This window comes from Limulus polyphemus, unplaced genomic scaffold (assembly GCF_000517525.1).
Source record: "Limulus polyphemus unplaced genomic scaffold, Limulus_polyphemus-2.1.2 Scaffold1805, whole genome shotgun sequence".
NCBI classification, from domain to species: Eukaryota; Metazoa; Arthropoda; class Merostomata; order Xiphosura; family Limulidae; genus Limulus; species Limulus polyphemus.
The window spans coordinates 29,544-51,856 of NW_013667415.1; the positions used below are offsets into that span (position 1 = coordinate 29,544).

At 33.2% G+C, this 22,313-nt stretch overlaps 2 protein-coding genes across 2 annotated transcripts in view; one reads left to right on the forward strand and one right to left on the reverse strand.

Moving 5' to 3' along the window:
* The window catches only part of LOC106464995 (glutamate receptor ionotropic, NMDA 3A-like), a gene marked incomplete at its 5' end in the record, with an annotated part of 21,086 nt that extends 5,775 nt beyond the window's left edge, over window positions 1–15,311 (forward strand). The window contains 5 exons of the mRNA XM_022392820.1: window positions 1,615–1,762; window positions 3,882–4,178; window positions 5,422–5,541; window positions 8,967–9,040; window positions 12,608–15,311. Of these exons, the coding sequence (XP_022248528.1) occupies window positions 1,615–1,762; window positions 3,882–4,178; window positions 5,422–5,541; window positions 8,967–9,040; window positions 12,608–13,376 (1,408 nt within the window). The remainder of the gene's footprint in view (window positions 1–1,614; window positions 1,763–3,881; window positions 4,179–5,421; window positions 5,542–8,966; window positions 9,041–12,607) is intronic.
* Window positions 15,312–16,120: 809 nt separating this feature from the next.
* Window positions 16,121–22,313, reverse strand: part of LOC106464996 (inactive tyrosine-protein kinase transmembrane receptor ROR1-like) — a 160,846-nt gene continuing 154,653 nt past the window's right edge. Inside the window, exon 8 of the mRNA XM_013925185.2 lies at window positions 16,121–21,536. Within this exon, the coding sequence (XP_013780639.2) occupies window positions 20,146–21,536 (1,391 nt within the window). The 3' untranslated portion in view covers window positions 16,121–20,145. The remainder of the gene's footprint in view (window positions 21,537–22,313) is intronic.

Genomic DNA, 22,313 nt, shown 5'->3' on the forward strand with positions numbered 1-22,313 from the left:
GAGTCGAGCGCCTTATCCACCTGGCCATGCCGGGCACCCCCGTTAATGTATAATATTCGAGCAATGTAAAAAACACCTTGTATTAAAATTAGGTTTGTTTAAATCAAAGGAGAAGGAATCGTAAGGAATTCAAAATAAAAATGTTTAAGCATTAAACTTTAAAGTGTAAAGATCTATACGTTCTGCACGTCTATTTGTTTGTTTCTAATGCTGTGAATTAAATAAAAAATTGTTTGTTTTTTTATTGACGCTTTCAGATAATAGGCGCTTAATATTTCTTAGTTTTTATCACCCTCGGACATTAGACTTTATTTGATTTTTTACCAGTTTAATTTTCTTCATAGACTAAAAATCTTTGTACGGATTTTTTCTTTTACTCTTAAATGGCGTTACGTATTAGAATTTCAAATAGTCCGAAGCCGAATTAACTGATTATTTAAATTTAGTAGTTAAATCGTACTTTGGATTTAGTACTTAAATAAATGCCGATATATATATGATATTTGCCAACAAGATTGATGTACACAGTTTTCTTTTTTAACACAGATACGTTTTAATGTACACAGAACAATACAATTTACAATAACAATTATTACAAATAGTTATTACAAACAATGATTTATAAACAAAAGTTTCACAAACTTACAAGCAATATAAAATCTTCTTTCTAGTCTGGAACTTCCTTGATATCTTATCGTGGGTTCACGATGAGCGAGTTAATTACGAGTTGATGTAGGTACGATTCGCCGAAAAGTTAGCTAGCTTTGTCCTTGGCCACACACGCTAGGTTTTCCACCGTTGAAGTTAGGTAATATTTTCGTAAAAAATACTAACATCCGATGAGAATCCACTGAAGTTAGATAATTTGTAATGTTCAAACTTTGTAAAGGTTCCTTGTCAAATATCTAAAGTTTTCCGATTGATAAGCGTTATAAAAACCACAGTTATAGCTTTCGAAGTTTATAGCAAACTCATTATAGTAAACTACTAATAGACACTCTTTTGGCGTGTCGCGTTAGTTATATTTATAGGTGTGGGAAGGTTTTCTAGAAAATTCAAATAACGTAACAATGCATATTAAAGCTTTTACGTAGACACATATATTTTGTATTCTTACTCTGGAAAATCTTCTACAACTTTGGAAAATAGGCGGGAGTTTCGCAATACCTATCTAACACTATAAGCTAGGCATGTTTTTAAATATAAATGTAATATAAAAAAAAAACGTTGACATTAAAATAAATATATATAACAACAAATTCGTTATAATGGATACACTAAGAAATTGATACATTTTTTTAGGGAAAGTCAACATTTGTAATAAACTTCTCAACATTACGAAAGGCAATAAACTCTTCAGGCGTGGGTAAAAGGGTTTCAGTTTTGCCCACGTGTCTACAAAATCGATTTGAGTTTTATAGTTTCTTAGCAATACAAAGTAATTATTTAACTAAATATGTACGTCCTATCTGATGATGCTGAGTTAACCCATTGGTAACGTTGCAGCATTGTCTTTCGTTTAACCCTATTTTGAGAATGTTTTTAACTTTTTTGTTTAAGTAAATCTAAGACACAAAAAAGGAGTTTGTCTAACTAAGAATATTATGACGTCAGGGGTGGCGAGCTAGATGTAATTATTGGGGACACCGCAGTCTTGAACTACTTTCGTGGTAACGAACCCGGATGTAACCTGCATCTTCTAGGAGACCCTATCTTCGACGATGCCTATGCAATTGGAATGCAAAAAGGGTTTCCATTGAAGGTAAATTTCATGTCCTTTTTTATAAGAAAGTCATAAACTTTATCGAATTTTGAAAGTATAAACTTGCCTCCAAAGATTATTATATTAAATTTTACGTAAATTTCTATGATCAACTGATCCACGTCAAGATTTTCGATTTATGAAGTAAATATTATGCATTAGTTAGAATTAAATTTTAAACTTTATTAATTTCTTTTAACAGAAATCTTGGAAGTTTTAGCGTTTACGCAATGTTGGTCTAAAGATAACTAACTATATGTGAAAATTAAATATATAAAAATGAGATATATTTAAAATACACTCAGTTGTTATACATGGAAGTATATTCTATTTATTAAAAGTTCATATGGGGTGTTTTAATATAATGAATATGTTGTTCTCTTTTTTTATAAAGTTTCTGATTCTTTGATTCTGAATGTTTCGTTTATTTGCACAAAGCCACACGAGGAATATCTGATAGACTAGAGGGAAGGCGGTCGTAAATATTATCAACCGCCAAGTCTTGGGCTACTCTAATAGAATGGTGGAAAATCTCTCAATCTTATAAGGCACCCAAGACCTCAAAGTGCGAAGCTTGATTTTGCGGCAACGGGACTCGAACCTTGGGCCATTGGATTCACAGTGCGGAACGCTAAACACTAGATCAATTATTTGGTTTTATGCATTTAATTATCTAAACCTTTTCTCGAGAATGATATTCAAATACGTGGTTTCATTGTTTTGTGAGATTAGTTCATAAAGTTCCAAGAGATGGCGAAAAAAACCTTGTAACTTATTTTCCTTTTAGCATCAGACATTATGACTAGTTTGATCTATCACATTATTTTTCTATGTCTACGCTTATGTAATCATAAGTCGTTGAATTCTTCATAAAATGAGTTTCGGAAACATAAAACCTTAGTAAATTCACTTGCTGTAAGTTAGATCTGTCTGTTTTAGCGCAAACTTACAAAATAATCTATATGTGCTCTGACTACTGTGTGGAATCGAATCCCGAATTTTAGTGTCGTAAGTCTGTAAACTTACTACTTGCCAACAGGGGGCCAATAATTTCGAACACTGTTTCTCGACCACCGGTACTGAGAACAGACGCAGGTCCTTCAAAAACCACATCGCCGGTCAGTGAGACTGCACGAAAACAAACAGAAACTGAAAGAATATTAATAAGTAAATAGTAATGGTTTTTCGTTGTACTTCGTGGTGTGCGACAGTTTAGAGAAGCAACGAGACAGACCCTAGTTTGTTGAGAAAACGCTGGTTGAGAAGAAACTGTCAAAAGACGTAAACTGACTTTGCATGGAATGCAATTCGTGTTGCTTTTAAACTTTCATACAAACCACAATTCATATATAGATAGATATAATCAAATACTTTTTTTAGAGAAAACTATAAATTGTGTGTCTCAAAGTTTTTATGATGATACACAATTACCGGTAAGTCGAGGGATTAAAAAATAGTGATGAAAATAAAATCTTTCTTTTAACCATTATAATTTGTTCATTTTAATTTTTATCATCAAATCGCAGAGCTATTTTAATCAATAACAATTAATTTATTATGTAAACCAAAAATTAATATATAAATTGCACTTATTAAACAGCTTGTTCTACAATATACCATTGTAAAAAAATCACAAGTGTTTTAGTTTAAGAATGATAGTGACTCATTTCTTTGCTTTAATTAAATAAATGTATTATGTTACTGTCCAGATTTCATTTATTTGTGAAAATAAGTACATTCACATCGAAGTAGCTGTTGAAGCATTCTTTTTCATGATCGTGGTAACCTTTAGGTGGTGTTTCAAGAGATAAGATCATTAAAAGAATAGACCTCAATAATATAAATATAAACACACTAAACCAGGTTTCAGAAGAAAAACTGGAACAAGTATAAGTCTTATTAGCAACATAATACAAAAGAAATGTTCCAAAATTGACTGGTTTTTGTTCATGAAGTTTTTTGCTAAAACGTATGAAGATTTTTTGAGCCATAACTTTTTGTTCTGATTATAAATGGCTAGAATTTCTTTCTTTCGGAGCTGGAAGCAAACTTATGACATCTACAGATGAACATTTGACTCAGATGAGCGCATAAATAATTTCCCTTGCTCTCTCCATAGGATGCAATTTCTGACTTGATTCTTCGTTATAATGAGTTTGGCTACATCGATCAGCTTCAGCAGAAATGGTATGGTAGAGTGCCTTGCTTTGGATCTTCAGTCCACGCTCCAACCAAACCCATGGGCCTTGGAATCAGGGCCGTAGCTGGAGTGTTTATCATGCTTCTAGTGGGCCTTCTGGTTGGTATCTGTATATTAGTACTGGAACACCTAGTGTTTCGATATGCTGTGCCCATACTTAGAGAACAACCTCAGGAAACAGTTTGGAGGAGTCCAAACCTTATGTTTCTTAGCCAGGTAAGTACAGTGATCTAATACAAATTATTATTCTTTTTCTTTTTTTTTTGGAACATTTGTTAGACTATGCTATTGCCATCTGTTGGTGTCTTTGATAATTACTATATTGAACTTTCTAAATACCTAAAAAGCGCGAATTATTCATCTTGTTTTAAGACAATAAAACAATTTAAAGTGATAGAAAGGGTTTCTATTTTGTTTTAATTTTTTTAACATGAACTTTTATTATGTTTTTGATTTCAAAAGAATCCAGTATTTTTTCGCACAAGTCACTCAAAGGTTATACTGAACATTAAAGGGAAGGCAGCTGCTCAACAGCATCCAATGTCAATTCTTGATTATTTTTGTTCCAGTATTTCTAAATAAAATATCAATAGTCCCCCGCTGGCTTAGCGGAAACCTTGGGGGATGATAGCTCTAAAATCCGGTGTTCGAGCCCCTGTAGTGGACACAGTGCAGATTGCCAATTATGTAGGTTTTCGTTTAACAAAAATCAAACAACCAAAACAAAATAAATAAGTTTTAAATTCCATATGATTTTTTTTGTACATTTTCACTTTTTAAAGATTGGAAGTTTTTATGAATGAATAACAATTCGACAAAAATGCATATGAATTAATCCTTTATCTTAGATACTGTTGCAGAAACTCTTCACGATATTTGAAATTAATGCATAACATCTGTTTAAACTGTGCCGTTTTGAGACAAGAAACATTTCAGTTAATCAGACTATCTTAGCAAATCACGTATAACATTCAGTTAAAACAAACTACAGTTTAGAATGAAACTGTATAATTCTACTGCTGGAAAATATCAGTTTGTATTCATCTGAAATGATATATTCTGTATGGAATATTTCAAGACATGTACAGTATACATATAAAATGTTTATAGTTTACAAATATTAACAATAGATGTCACCCCTGCTTGTAATTAAGTGTTTGGAAATATATATACAAATATTAGGCAAACTTATCTATCCTGTAAAGTTACATGTTTTCAAAGAGATTGATACGTTTGACACTACTTGATGATGTCGCTTTGACATTGGCAAAAGGTAACAACGTTGAACTCCTTTCAACCTCGTTGAACTCAATCTGTTGTTTAAACGTTATCTTTTACATGTAGGTTACATCAGTGGTTTTCCTAACTTTAATAACGACAAAACAATGGACTTGGAATCATTTAAACAACTTATTGATGAAAATTCGATTATCAATAACTGATAATTGATCTCTTTCAGAAACTTTACCGATTCATCAACACGGTGGAGCTTGTATCTCCACATCACTCAGCCAAAGAAATAGCTAACAATCTACGGGAAGGTCAAATCTTCAGCCTTTTCCAGAAAAGTGTAAAAAGAGTACGTAATTACGTAGTATAAATACTTACTAATCTTTGTGTTTTAGATAAGAACGTTGTAACTCCTTTTGTTAAAACCGTGAGAAACTGTTAAAAGTAGCACAGTATGAATCCGGCTTATTCAGAATATTCATACCCACCTTTTCAGCATCAGTGCATATTATCTAAATTCAGTAAATGGAAAACATATCTTTAAAGTTGTAATTTTCTTCTTAAACGGATTTCAAATAGTCACGATATAAAGAGATTCAGAAATGAGCAGAATTTTATTTCAAAATATATATATTTCCAAACAGCATTCGAAGGTTATTAAATACATATTATAAGTGGTTAGCTCTGTTATCAAACGCTTGCTGCACGGTTATACATCTATGTTAACTGTACAACAGTCTTAAAATTCTCCTGAAACTTAAGTTTCACAAACACAGAGGGTTGAGTATGTTATATTAAAACGACATGTTGTTACAGTCCGTGTTATCAAGTTCTATCCTTTTTTATAAAGTTGCCATGTTCAAAGTACAACAACTCCCCCTACTGGGTTTTCCATAATCCATCTAGTTTAATAGATGAAAATGTGCCATTGCCCGTTTCAACAGTCTGATCGCATAAAAACAGCAGACGCAACGTCCAGTGACTTGACCATTATGTCTTCCTATTGAACAACATCAATAGCAGTCTCATTCTCCAGCTGGTTCATATAAGCGACGATTGAATGGGAAGCGTGACTGGAAGTCTTATCTTGGCGAACTTATACCCTGTTGGTCTTGTTTTCAGATGGAGATCCTTTTTGACTATGTTGTGTACTGTTGTATTGATTAGGGAAGCTTTTGCCACTGACCTTGGTGTTCGAGTATTATTACCTGTTACAAGACGCCATACTTTGCATATCATAGCTGGTGTATGATTTATTGCAAGTCTCTTTCTGGATGATCCTGGTGCCTCAAATTAATCATATTTCTTTGTTTTCAATGCCATTAAGTAACAGGGATATCCTCGTCTTGGAAATTCTAAATCCTCGAGCTGAACACATCTATAAACTATGCGTCGGAAAGGTCTGTTGCATACCCTTCCCAAAATGATCAGTTTCCGGTGGCATCACACTACCTGCAAAACGCCAAGCACTGTCAAAATGTAGTTTCATCGCAAATTTATATCGGCTGTGGTTGTTGAGTGACTTGTGGATTTGCACATTAAAAATCGTTTTAATATAATGTACTCAACTATGTACAGTTTAACGCATTTTTTAGTTTTGACTAACGAGTTTTTAACCCTAAAATCGCGAATCGATCGTGCAGAAATGGTTTTTCAGCAAGAGAAGACGCTACCCCAGCTTCTCTTATAAACATTTGCATATATTTAAGTTTCGACCTATTGCTTGGAAAAAAAAATTAAAAACGCAATAAAACTTCCACATATTTTGGCGTTGATGTAAAGTCTTCCAAAAGCAGGCTACTTTTACTCAGAACCATTCTATGCTGACACTGATTTACAATGTAAGAATGAATGTCAATATGTTCATGGCATCTAGGACACTCTGCCCACATAGTAGAAAGAACAATAAATATGATATTCTTCAACTATTTCTTAAAACTTTCGTTGGTTGAGGTCCAATCAATCGTGTCTAAGTCTATTGAACGACGTAAGACAACGATAAGAACAAAACATCTAATCCTTGCTATTTTTTCTGCTTCTCGGTTTTCATGTCCTCTTTTGGTTGTATTCCAATATTTTTTGACCAACCTCCCTTTCTGACCGCTTTAAGATCAACAGGAACCCCATTATGATTGTAACTGCGACACTTGCATTGCATGCAAACCTTGCGCATGTTACTGAGACAAGGGATAAATTACTTTCGGACATTCTTTCATTCCTTATTGACCATTTTAGCACTAACAACCTGTTCTATAAGAAAGTTACTTTGCAAAAAGCAATGGACGTCCACCAAAAATCTCGACACAAACAGTGGGAAGAACTCATTTTTAAAGAGATGTCCCGATAATCAAAAAAGTTAAATTGTTTGGAAACTCTAATACTGAATTGTCCCCCAATGGGTCAGCATTAAGTTTAGGGAATTACAAAGCTAAAATTAATTTGGAGTCCGATTCCCTACTATGTATAGATCGTAAATAACCTATTCTTCAGTTTTGCGCTAAAAACAAACAACCTAATACTAAGTTATCGCTGAAAGGAGGTTTTAGGGTTTTTTATCGTTTCTGTACGATCGATTCCTTATTTATAATTTAAAAAATCATTTATAAAACGAATTTCGTTTTCCATTACTGAAGAATCGTTTATCTGAACAAAGTTTATTGTTCTTAATCATAACTGTACAGAAAGAAGTGATTCAAAATCACTCATTTCTTACAATAAAAGAAATGTAGACAAATATTGATTTTATTCTTATATAGAAATTAATGTAAAATGTTCATAAAACGCATTTGATTTGTTACAGATGTCAGAGAACAATAATCAACTTGAAATATTCTGTGTTCTTTTCTATAAAGGCTCGTGAAAATATAAACCATTCTAACGCATGTGTTAACAGCAGTATTACCGTTCTGTTTTACTGTAGAAAAACTGCTATAAACTGTTATGAACTTTTACTTCAAAATAAACGTATAGTTTTAGTTCAGGTCTTTTCAGGAAATTAAATCTCGCTAAGCAGGATCTGTAAAATCATTACATGGAAAATTATGCTAAAGGGCAAGTTTGGTTATTTGCTTAAACAAATTGAATTTGTTGTGTAAACTCATATACTGGTGAAAACTAAGACTCGGTAGGCTTAACAAATTGAAATATCGTCTGACTTCAAATGTTGTTAACGCATGTCTTTCAGTCATGCAGAGGACAGATCTAAAAGAAATAATAATATACCATTTTTATACGTCTCTGGTTTAAAATCCAGAATGAAGTAAATATAATGAATCAGACAAAAAATATCTGCAGTCAGTCGTGAATTTCCTAACATTTGTCAGACTTAATAAAAAAAGTAAGTAAACTAACCAGTTTGAGTGATTAGCTGTATAGTGGCATGGTAATTACTAAGAGTTCAATTAAAAACGATTAAACGCTGTATTCCCCAAACAATTAAGTAAACGCAAACTAGAATGGTTTCAGAACAAAAAATTAGATATCCTTCAATGTGTTCCCTAGAAAATACCCTCGGAAACTATGATGTTACACAAAATTTGTTGGAAAACATTAACTGATGAGTAAACTTTTTATTAAGTGTTATATTTTAAGGCGCTTTTTTATACAGTAGTATTTATTACATAGTTTTGTAATTTTCAAGATGTTAAACTAACCTAGGTACTTATTTTCCATTTTTTTGTTCTATTTTTCAGGAAGAAAGGGCAGTGAATTTTTGTTTTTGTTGAAAAATATACATTTATATAATTTTCCAGAATTTTACGTTTTTTTTTTAAGAAAGCAAAAGAAGATTTGAGAAGAAGAAGAAGCAAATCTCAGTTCTTTGGAGTCATCCAAGAAATTCAGAATGTGTAAGCTTTAAAATTACATTAGCATCCAAACTTCTAGATGAAAATACAATTATAAAACTTTTTAATAGAAAATATAATTATAGAGAAGGGTACAGAAATTCATTCATGTGTCAGATCTGTTAATTATTCAATTGTATTTTAGAAATTTATTCTACTGTATTGTATTTTGTTATGGGTTTTTACTTTTAAAATCATATAAACTACATACTTCTTATAAATACCAAGTTAAGTATGATTATGAGATATTGTATAGAGGTTGAGTGCGTTATATTAAATATATTTTGGAGCCTCACTACATCGTTAAAGCCCATATCACCACATCCAGGCATGCTCTATCTGGCCACCGTGCATCTTGACAATAGATCCGCAACTTAGTTTCCATTGCAAAAGGCTCCGTCATGAGGATGTTATGCTGGCTTCTATAATTTACACAGTTTACAAGGACGACGGATTACCAGTGCCTGCATCCGGCAACTTGACCAATATGTCTTCGTATGAAATATTGTTCATACCTGTTTCTTTCTCCTGTTTTTTCTTGAGATATGCGATTTTTGAACAGAATATGTCGCGTAAGCAGCTTGTGTCGCTTTTTCAGAAAGAGATCCTTCATAGTAATATTCCATACTGTTTCTTGGGACACGTGTACGGCTTTAGCCATTGACTTTTGTGTTCTGGATTCTCATATACCAGAGCTAGTGTATGACCTGATTCATATTTCTTTGTTTTCTAATGCCATTAAGCACAAGGGACAGCTCTATTTTGAAAATTCTAAATCCAACACATCTTTATGATTTGCGTCGAAATGGATTGTTACACACTCTTCTAGAAAACGATTAACTTTCGGTGGCATCACACTACCTATAAAACGCCAAACAATGTCAGTGATACATTTCATGTCACCACGGGTTTACATCAGCTTTGACTGTCACGTGACTCGCTCATTTTTCACATTCAAAATCGGTTTCAAGTAACGTACCCAACCTTCTCCAGTCTATTGTAACATGAAATATAAGCTCGCACTAGTTTTTAACAACCTTCTCCAGTCTATTGTAACATGAAATATAAGCTCGCTCTAGTTTTTAACAACCTTCTCCAGTCTATTGTAACATGAAATATAAGCTCGCACTAGTTTTTAACAACCTTCTCCAGTCTATTGTAACATGAAATATAAGCTCGCTCTAGTTTTCAAGTGAAACTATGTGTTGTGTTGATCTGCTGAAAACTGCGGTATTGAATGATCGTTAGTTCTTCTTGAGAGGATAGGAATGTATTTTATATTTGATTAATCCTTCTTCAAAAAATGTACTACAGCTTCTGCGCATCCATTATCCCTCCCTCCCCTTCAAAAAACACCAATAGTTCAATTACGTTAGTGTATGCCTTGGTTGGTAGTTGTTGGTTTTTTTTTGTTTTGTTTTGTTTTGTTTGGTTTGGTTTATTGATAACAAGTTGTTTTTGTTGGGTTTTTTCTGCTCTAGGATTCAAGAAAAAAAATTATTTATTTGAATTTTCACAAGTTGAACAGAACATACCCACAATTCTAAAATGTCAGGCCCAGACTTTTACAAACGACACAACTTCAAACTTTTAACTCAAACATATAACCTTGACAAAAAATATGTTAACCCTTTCAGCACGGGCTCGGTCCGTTGGACCGACCTCGTAACCATTTTGTGCTTGTTATAATTTTCATGTTATAACTTTTAAATTGTTAAGCGTATGTTAACGAAATTTGGCAGATTATCAGTTAACATTACATATCAATTTTTTAAAGTAATTCTTAAGTTTTGTTAAGCAATGTTTTCTCATGCCTTTATTTATTTTCGCATTTTGCCTATCCATCATGCAAAGTAATTTTCTTTTTAAAATATAAAATATTTTTATACATCGGAAAATTTTCAAATTTCACATGCGAAATCTTTATAATGTCCAGAAAGTTATCAAATGTTTCTTAAGGAAAAACTTTATATTTTATTTGCTATTTTCACTAACGAATCTCTAGAGGTTCGATAGATTTCACTGATCTCATAACCAACATGAAAAAATTTTGAAATAAATATAAATTATGCTTTTTTAGTTCTAGGATGACTACTAATTATAACACGAAAACATAAATATTTAGGCTAAATAGCTTAAATCTCATAACATTATAGATATATATATTCATTATTTTTATTATATTGACCTTTCAGCCATGCTTGGCTAACATTACAGAAGTTGTAATGACGCAGCGCACATGCAATCATGTTACCTATCCAATAACATAAAATTGACCTTTAGTCTTCCCAAAGTGACCCTGTCTTGGCAGTGTTGTAGTAGACTAGCATTTCATAAAATACAGTAACATTTCAGTTATTATTATTACTTAGAAATAAGTAATTAAACTTATTTTTCCTGAAACATAGAAGCAAACAATTATCTCTTCTAATTACAACCTTTGTACTCAGTGCTAGGTTGTTAAGTCTTTTCAAATTTCACACACGGAGGATATGAAATGAAAAAAAAAATTAAAGGTTTTATGTGTACAGTTTAAAAACTCCAAAATCATAAATTATTATATAAATACCATAGAATTAAATTATAATTTAACCAAGATATATTTCGGCATAGTCAGGTGGTTAGGATGCTCGACTCAAAATCTTGAGTTTCGTGTGTTCGATTCCTCGCCCCACCAAACATGCTCGCCAAAAAGGCACATGTACCAAAATAAGCACCTGCGCGCGCATGTTTGAAAATAGGCACTCTCTGATTAATTATAACTCGCCGAGATTCAAGTAATATCCAGTCTAATACTTCACGTTCTTTAGAGTCTTTATTAGTCTTCAGTTATATATTATTTTATGTTTTTACTTGCTGCCGAGCTTTCAGTTCAACGTGGAACGATTACTGATTATTAACACAACAGCTCATCAACCTAATTACATAAAAATTATGATAATTATAATAAAAAGTACATTAAAATATGATAACAAGTGACATACTATTTGTAGCCACTAGAAAATGAAATTGTTTTGGGAATAAATTTTATAAACAAAAGTAGATTTTTGTTTCAGAAAAAAATAGTTTTCATTTGTTCCAACGTTTTCTTGGATATTTTAAACGTCATCATCGACAAAAAAATTCTTTCTACCATCTAACGACATTTAAGTTGATCCAGACAAAATGATAAAACCTGAAGTCCTTCAGTGAGGATATTAGATGAATTTACTTTCATAATTGTCTTAAAGCTTGTAAAATCTACAAATCTGTGTTCACCCTTATAATCACATTTGCTTTTACTTACCAGACTTAGAACTATTATGCATATTACAATATTACTAAAGGTTAATATGGTTTAGATAAAATAAGAGTCGTTCAAAATACGCTAAGCGTCCATAGAAACATATGAGTTAATATAAACATTTGTTTTCATAACATTTTCCACGTTTCTTTTTACTTAATTTTATTCATTGCACTTTAGTCACTTTTAAGTCGTGTAGCTGCTTCACTAAATTTTACTTGTACTGAACAATACGAATTGGTTAGTATAAGCTTTATTCTTAGTATTATATTTCTCTCTTCACGCAGAGTCCACCAAGAACAAGAACTACGAACGTTAACCTCAGCTGGTAACCTTGCTTCCTCAACAACAGAGAACATACCCAGAGAACTAAAATCCCTCGATGAATACCTTCTTCATCACAGGAAGGAAGTGGTGAGAGCACAGGCGTTCTCAAATTTACGGAAAAAAGCATTATCTCAAGACAACAGTAATACAATGGATCATGATGTTCCTCAACAAGAACGGTTGTTGATGGGTCCAAAGAGGTTAACACATTCATTTCCTTCTATGTCTGTTCCACAGCCATTAGACAACAAGATAACGTCTTCCAGTTCTTCGGGAACTTCTTCTTCTACATTTCCTCCCCTGCCTCATCTCCATGATCGTGTCTTTAGTTTTAGCCTCAATGACCTCTCATCAGTCGGTTCTAGAGGTTCCCAACAAAGAAAAGTAGCAGATAGACGCAGCGGAATGTCTTGTTCTTTTTCGGATCTTAGAACTTTGAAGAGTAAACAGCGACTAAATGACTTAGATGCTGCAGATCTTTCAAATCATCATACCTACAGGAACTTAGATTTGAATATTTCTAGCCTCCGAAAGCATAGGCCTCCTCTTTTACTCCAGTATTCCATAGATGATCACCAGCTTAGTTCTATGCCCAAGGATGAAATTATACGTAGATGGCAAACCACTGAGCGGCAGATGTTAAACAGACTAAGAGAAGTCCTTAAACAAAAGGCAGAGTTAGAAGAAAAACTTTCACTTCTTCAGAAAACTCTCCTGCGACCACCATGAAGAAAGGAATCACATGGTTGGTGCAATGGTAAAACGTTATCGTGAAAATCACTTGGGTGGGTTAAATAACATATAATGACCATCTGTTCAGTGCAGCTTTTGACAGTTTTAACCTGAAGTTAAATGCAATGATAAACTAAGGTAGTCCTCTGGCATACTTGTTTGGGAAAAAGGTATAGAGATTATAAATTGATTGGAACTTGAAATGCTGTCATTGAGGACCAGAGTAGATATACTTTCATAGTAAATAACTTAGTACATTTGCCGAGCAGACTTCCTGTTTACTAATGTTATAATGTCTAGAGAATTAAGTATTTTCTTTTAGATTTTGTTTTGTCAATGAAAGAGTAATTTTAAGTATATCTGCTTAGCCTCTATTTAAACATATATTTCATTCTGTCTTTATAGGAAGAAAATTAACAGCTAAGTTTTCAAATTATTACGCAAATTTTAACATAAAAATCACTTTTATTGTGATAGTTTGATTGTTCAAAGATTAGATTTCAACGCTATTAGGCTTTAGTTCTGTTAAGCAATTAAACATTGAAAGTAATTGAATTACAGCTTGGTGTAACCTAGTGTGTAAAAACGTAGAAAGACTTCCGTTGGTTTCTTCTCAATGTACATTTATTTATGGGCCTGAAAGATGGTATGGAAAGGTTTTAGAATGCTATAAAATAACACTTCTTCGCTCTATGATAACAAATTAAGCATGTTTCGAAGTTTTACAAAAATCCACAGATTCCTATGATACCATTGAAATTCTTTTTTTCTTCTTCTTTTGTTGTTGTTGTTATTGTTCTTTAGCATTTTGACTTTTTGTTGTTAAGCGAAAAGTTACTCAATGGGCTATCTATACATTGCCTACCACGTGTATCGAAGCCCAAATTTCAGGTTTATAAGCCATCAGACCTATCGTTGATCCATCTGAAAGGGGGGGGGGTGCATTTTGTTAATTATTAACGAGGCATTAAGATATTTCCAGGCCCAAAATTATTCGCAGCTGTGTCAAAACTCGTGCATGTTACCAAACAAAGTTAATCTTCAATACAAAATACGTTTTCTGTCATTTATTATTCCTATCTTCACTTTACTAGTGAAATGTAGTTTATTTTTAATGTCCTAAAAAGTTAAAGAAATATATTTAAATATGATACCCCTATATATGTATTTATAATTAACATTCAAAGCAAAATTCAAAAGTTTAAAATTAATATAAAAAATAGAAAATGTTTCAACAAGCTGCAAAATGAGAAACGTCAAAAGTCAAATATACTTTTTTATATAGTTACGAAAAAGTTTACCGATAGAATTTTGTTAACAGCGATTGAGATGTTTACAATTGTTTAAGGGAGGATCAGGTAATACTTTTCATCTCATGTATTTGTATAATATTTGTAGACAGCTTTTACTGCATTGTATCGTATTGGAATGTTTCAAGAAAACCTTTTTTCCTTCTATTTATTTACGCCGTCTTTGATAATTTACGTCTAAACGCAATTTTAGGCTTAAAGTCGATTTATATAAATGGTTTTAGGTTGTGGTTAGTATTTGTTTAACTAGATAAGTATTGTTTTCACCTTGACGATCTGCTAGTTTTACTTTAGCCATGGATAATCATGCACTAGAAAGACGACGAAATTGTTTAGAAATATTTGATGGTTAGATTTTGAGGGATCAATGTGTTTAAACACTCGGTGTGACGATGTTGTGGTCTAAACTATGCACTTAAAAGACAAGAATGCAATTTAAATAAGCAAGTCAAATGTTCCCTTACGTTAGGGTTACATGGCTACTGCCTTGTGGCTCCTTATTCTATTGTTTCATTCTTGTTTAGCTAGCGTTGTCTTAATACACATTACTTTATATGTGGCCTAGATACCATAACAAAGTTAGACACGAAAATATAATTGCCTAATAAAGAATTATTATCTATCTTCTGTATATAATTTAATTCAATAGAACTAGCGTCATCTGCTGATTATTTTGGAAGTTTAAAATTCACGATTTCGTGTGTTATTAATAACTGCTTATTCAAAGTAAACTAACTAATTAAATCATAATTTAGAAAGGTTACTTTTTTTCAAAGTCTGATGCACTTAAATTTCAGTTGAATTTGTTCCCTAAAATTATTTTTTTGATAAATGTAACTTCACCCCAAATAAAATTATTCTTCAAGGTAAATAAAAATATCATAATGTGGATCTTAAAAATAAGCATGTGATTTGATTTAGCTTCAAAATAGATATGCATATATATATTATATATATGTATATCGGAAATATCAAAAAGCAGATTATTTTAAAATTCTCAAAAGATGCCGTTTTAGAAACTCTACACGTTTAATTTCAATTATCGACCGCTTCTACTTCTAAAAATGGCTCAGCATCATTCTTTAAATTTAAGCAGTCTTTCTTCTTGTCGTTACTTCAAGTGACTTTTAACATGTAGCTCTACACGAAGGACTTCCATAAAACTATAAGTACCAAACTACGTACATCATTTTTTCTACAATAGAAACATCAAATACTAATAGTTTCAAATTAATTCTTTCTTCTCTTTGTTTCCCTCTGGCTTAATAAAAAAGGGTGTTATCAATCTCAGAGGAGTCACTTGAGTCTAAATAAGAAATTATTGATAAATACATATATAATTTTCAATCATATGCTCAAGTAATAATAATAAATAGTAGATGTGGTGAGTAAAATTATAGTTTATTTTTCACTTTGTTTTGAAAACTGTATACAGTTAACTATGAGTTTGAATTAGAAACGAAAAACTAAATTTTACCTCGTTTATGTTTCAAACCAATAATAAAATCTTAAGCTGACATATAAAAACTCTAAAGTGCTGGCTCTAACAAGCGTGAAACCGTTATAGATTACAAAGTCCATTAACAGGATGCCCTATAAAAAATTTAACCGAAGTTCAAATGAGATTTATAAGTTATAAATAAAGCAACTGCAACAGTGACTTAAGTTCTTTGTTTGGATCAATGCGAAACAAGTAGTCCTTTACTTTCTTTTATTGTGAAACCGTTAATCTTTATTTGGACTCCGAATAAAGAAATCAGATTTCATCTTGAAATTTGTTTAAAACTAATGTTAAAAATGAGAGTTCAAATATGGAAGATGATCAGTGCTGGACCAAGGAAGCGCGAGGCCCCAAACAACAATCAGATCACGTAATCCACTGATGGGTTTAGTTACGCCTCAGAAACATTTTTTTCAATTAAACTCAAATTAGGTAAAAAAACAACTTATTTTAAGGAGTTAGTAATTTCAATAGTAATTTAGATTAGCACTTGGCCCCAAGTAGTCTATAAAAATATAAATAATTTTAAAACACTATTGCTGAATATAGTATAACATAGATGGCAGCACGTATCCTTTTAAAACAAAGGCGTAAAGGTGGAAAAAGTATAGTTCATTTGAGGTATTAAAAAATGTTTGGAAACATTCTCCCTTTCATATTCAAACTTTGTTTTGAAGCCATTGGCCTCACATCGGTTAGTGTAAAGTGCTAGAGAATGATGAACCTTAAAAACTTTCTTTAGTGTTCAAGCACCTAGTAGGCTTTAGGCCGTGACTGGAAGGCATAGATATGATTACACACTTCGTGTGATAGGAAATACTTTATTTTCAAACATAACTCACAAAACTACACGCGATCATTTTCGTAACTGTTATCATTACTTGACTTCAAATTTCAAAGTCTTAGATATAAAAGATACGTAACTGGTCCTGGAAATAGGGCATTAATACGTAATTGGTCCTGGAAATAGAGCATTAAATATATTTTTTCTTATCCACCTGTTCACACACTTTGGTTTGATAACTTGAGTCTGACTAGCCATAACATTTAATTCTAGAATATATCAACAGTCATAGTTTAACATCTTAGTTTGGGCGCACGCAAAGCTAGTATAAAGGTAAAGCTAAAAACTAGTACATAAAAACTAAATATGACACTTTTCTCTAGTTTCCTATACACACACACACACACACGCAAACATACACTCAAGTACAGGGTGGACGTAGATTTAACTTTTTGCTTAAACGTTAATGTAGAACTAACCACCGTATAAGCAAATCCTAGATATTCAGTAACAGGTGCAAGGATGAAACGACTGACGTGTAAGCAGTTGTAACACTTACTTTGTATGTATACAGAAGAAGAAAAGATATACCAGAACTTTCCAGCTCTATATTAAATATTGTTAGTTGCAAGAACATACTTCCAAGACAGCCTTCCAACATAACATTTCTTTGTGAGCGAGACCCTCTCATTCCCTTGACTTTGCTTACTTCATTGTCGTCTTAACCTACAAGTTTTTTAAGAAAACAACTAATACAGATACGGCTTGACTATATTTAGTATTATTAAATATTCCTTTTCGTTCCATCCCTTCAATATATATATGTATAAAACACTCTTCTCTTCCAGCGTTTTTGTTTCTCAGTCCTCTCTTTTAACCTATTGTATTCTGTTAATTTGTTTTTATAGAGCGGTTTTTTTGTCTGTATTTGAGCTACCTGTACTATACTCACCACGGGTATGGAAACCCGGTTTCTAGCGTTATAAGTCCGCAAACTTACCGCTGTGCCACTGGTGGGCTTTATGGTGCGGACCCAAGTTGTTCGAGAATGATTTTTTTACACATTGTTTACATTGCACTATTACGTATACCGAAACAAAAACAACAAAATTGGTATAATTTAATTCAGTGTTGAGTTTAACATAAACAAATGTTCATCACACTAACACGGGTCTTTACACTACATAATTGCCAGGAGTAAGTAGTAAGCCTTCACAAGTTCTACAATGTTGCAATACGTAACGCTGTTTTGTTGTTTATGGCTAAAATGTGAGTTGAAATAATTTTTGTTGACATATGAAGCATTGTATAATATTTATTTTCTCAAGGGCAACTGTGTACCTCCATTGTTTATTATTATTGTTATTATTAGTTCTAAAAATATTGGAAGATCGACATTATATTCTCTGACAAACAAGCGTGTTTCGTGCTGCCACCTGTCGCTGGAAAATTACCCTATTCTCGGGCTTAGTACATAAATACAGCATAAGCATCTGTTATTGTGGTAGTTTTTAGCGCAAAGCTACACAATGGGTTATCTGCATCTTGTCCAGAGCAGGGAATCTAACCCAGAATTTTAGTGTTGTAAGTCCGTAAACTTAACGTTTACACACCGACGTTTTTTGTTGTTGTTTTGCATTTTTAGCACAAAGCTAAGTAAAGGGTTATCTCTCTTTGTCCACAGCGGGGAATCGAAACGTGGGTTTTAGTAATATAAGCCCGCAAACTTACCACATGTCCATCAAGGCACCAGGGTAAGCAATTAGAATATTACCTGATTAAAGAGTGTCGAAACAGAATATTTTTATAATATGGTTTGTTATAAAGTACAAAGCTACACAATGGGCTTGCTGGGCTCTGCCCATCGCAGGTATAAAAAACATATTTTTAGCGTTATAACTCCTCAGACTTCTAGATACTGTGAGGCTTTAAAAATGTTAAATCATTACTTGTTTTCTTCACTGTAAATCTACTACTGTAATTGATACAGACGTACTTTCCTTGCACTGTTCAGTTCTGGTAATAGCTGTACCAAGTAGATGTTATTTGTCCAGTTTACTCTTTTACCGATTGACTTAACAAACTTTACATATCTTATCGCTGGAGTCTTCTACAGTTGTTATTCAAACTGTTTTAAGAAAACAAAACAGTTCAGGCGTACACAACACCCAGTAATAGATATCTAACACACTGTTTATTTCAGGATAATATATTTCAATCCTGAGAACACAGTGCACTAGGGGATACTTTTGCAGTTGACTTGGCTAATCGGATTTTAACGTCACAACAAAATGGCATTATAAAAATACAATTTTGAAATAGAGTAGAATCTTTTTTTTTTCATATACTACAGTAAAATTGGGCAGTTAGAATATTTAGAATTTGGATTATCAATACAAATTATGAGATGAAACAGTTCATACAAATTATTCTTTTGCATTCCTTATATTAGTTCACAACTGCAGCTATTGATCAGATTTCTAGTTTATGTTTTACCATTATTTGTAATAAAATTAAAAGAAACAGGCAAATGATCGAACATTAGTTTATCCGACACTCATTTTTTTTATAATGTCTTGGATTGATTTTGATTTCAGTTGTGAAAGCAGTACCTCCATCGTCCGCATGATTGGAGAACATTTCAAGCCGCAGCCCCTTTAATCTTTTATAAACGGACCTCTTCTTTTCACAATATATATATGCCACCGAATTTGTAGTCTTGGTTTATTTACAGTGATTCATGTCTCCTTTATTTAAATTTATAAATGAAAACGACGGCATTACTCTCAAAAACCATTTCAATATATTAGCTTTCTTAAAGTAAAAGTCTAATAGGGATATATCTATACACATAGGGACATTCTTAGCTCTTATACACTTTTGTATTGTTTTTAACTTGGGCATGATCTATGACCACTTATATAAGCTCGTGTCCAGACATAAACTCTTACCTAGCCAGTCGACCTAGCCAAATCTGTTCCTCTTGGGAGATCTACAATAAACTGCCGATAACCGGAAGTGAGCAGTGTATGGAAACGTAAGACAAGGCACAGACAACTTCCGGTAATTAGTACATTGTTGTTGTGACTGCCAGATCTTTCTCTCCGTCCTTTTTTTATGGTTAGCGTAAGCCCAAACCTAGAAAGTTAAAAGATTTAGACAGATTAACTCTTAAACGTTCGACACTTTCCCATCTTGACCAGTTACATATGAAGTAATGAATGGAGATGATGACGTAACAGGTTTTGAATGTTGTACCCCGAGCTTAGGTTGCAGGTATGCTGGCAAACAATCCCTCCCGGAGCTGAAGCCGTGTTTAGAACTGAGACCGACTCTGTGTGGAGGTTGAGCACTGTTTTGGCCTGGCACATTACCAAGGTTACTGCTTAAATTGGTGGAACCTGTATTGTTACTAGGGCCTGTGCTACTGTGTTGACTCCCATTGTGAGTGCTGGCTGAATGGGCTAGGCTAAGGGTCCGAGCGTGCATTGCCTGCCACGAACACAATCGACCGTGGAGCTCACGAAAGGATGGTCTACGTGTAGGAATCTCATGCCAACATTCTACCATCATGGCGTACATGTGCGGTGGACATACTTCTGGACAGGGTAGGAGTTGCCTTGAGCGAATCATGTCGATTACTTCTTGATTATTGTAACCATAGTAGGGTTGAAGACCGAAACTGAACACCTCCCACATCACAACTCCGAAGGACCACACATCACATTCAGTGGAAAACTTTCCATAGAGAATGGATTCCGGAGACATCCATCGTATAGGAAGTAATGATTTTGACTGAATTCGGTAATAATCAGCAGAATAGATGTCTCGAAAACGGCCAAAATCTGAAATCTTTACTGTAAGACTTTCGTCAATAAGACAATTGCGGGTGGCTAAGTCCCGGTGAACATAATGATGTCCGGACAGAAACTCCATCCCACACGCCACCTGGCGCATAATGTTAAATAAGTCAGGAAGTTCCAAAATTTGTTGGGTGTTTTCTTCTCCGCTTACAGAAGGGTCAGCGTGGGGAGAGCGTGAGACCAAATACTCACGTAGGTCACTTCCTGACATGTACTCAAACAACATACACAGTGGATCTTCTTGGAAACAGACTCCCAGTAAACAAACAATGTTGGGATGGCGAAGTCCTGACATTATTTCGGCGTCTTGCCAGAAATCCTGCCGCATTTTAAAACTTTCATTTTCTTTAAGAGTCTTAATAGTCACAGAAGTAGAAGATCCTGGTCCGTGAATCCCTAATAGTTCGCCTCTGTAGACTTTTCCAAAGGCTCCTTCTCCTAATTGTTGGAGAAAACGAACAGAGCTCAATGGAATCTCTGGAACTCTTAGCTTAGGCTTTGGCAGCAACGCATTCATTTCCACCCTTTGGTTAGAGTCTAATTGACTCATAGGCCGAGTCCCGGCCACCACATTCGAAAGCTTCTTGGGTGTCTGAGGAGGCTTGGAGCGTCGTTTCATACACCAGAATCCAACGGTTAAGCCTAATAATACCACAATCGCTATTGTTGGTAGCAAGATGTACAACCATGTGTAATCAACTGTAAAAAAAAAAAAACACTAAAATGCTACAAGTGAATGAAAAAGGTAGAAAATATTGAAATATTTAAATTCCTGTTCAATAATCGATAGAAACATTTATTTTGTATTATATAGCGAAAAAAATAACGTAATAATAAATGCTACTTAAAATATCACTAAAGTCAAACTAGCAAAACAGTTATTTATTTTAACACCATTCAAACCATAATTGGATTATGGTTTACAATTTATAATAAAATTATAACTAAGTGGTAGATAAAAAGAAACAGACAAAAAATTTTATCAACGTGAACATCTTTATGCTTCCCTCCGAATAAGATAAAATGTATATTTATGGATGTCGCAGAATATATACTATTATATGTATTACACTGACACATGTTTTCCAATTTAAAAATGTGTCAAAACATACATTGGATTATGAATGTCGCAGAATATGTACTGTTATATGCATTACACTGACACATGTTTTCCAATTTAAAAATGTGTCGAAACATACATTGGATTATGCTATGAAAAAAGGAAATAATGCTAGGCTATCTAGAAACACCAACAACCATTTTGCATTCATGGTCTAAGAATAGTTATACCACGTATGGTACTTTTAGCAGCTAAAAAAATTAGAGAAATAAGCGAGATAAAAATTGATTTGCCTCTCACTGAAAAGTAAGAAAGATAAATCGTAACTCTTAATATTACAGTTTCACCTGACGTCTTCTTTGATTTGCATTTATTTAACTTTTCTTTCTAAACTTTGTATAATTCATCTAGAACAC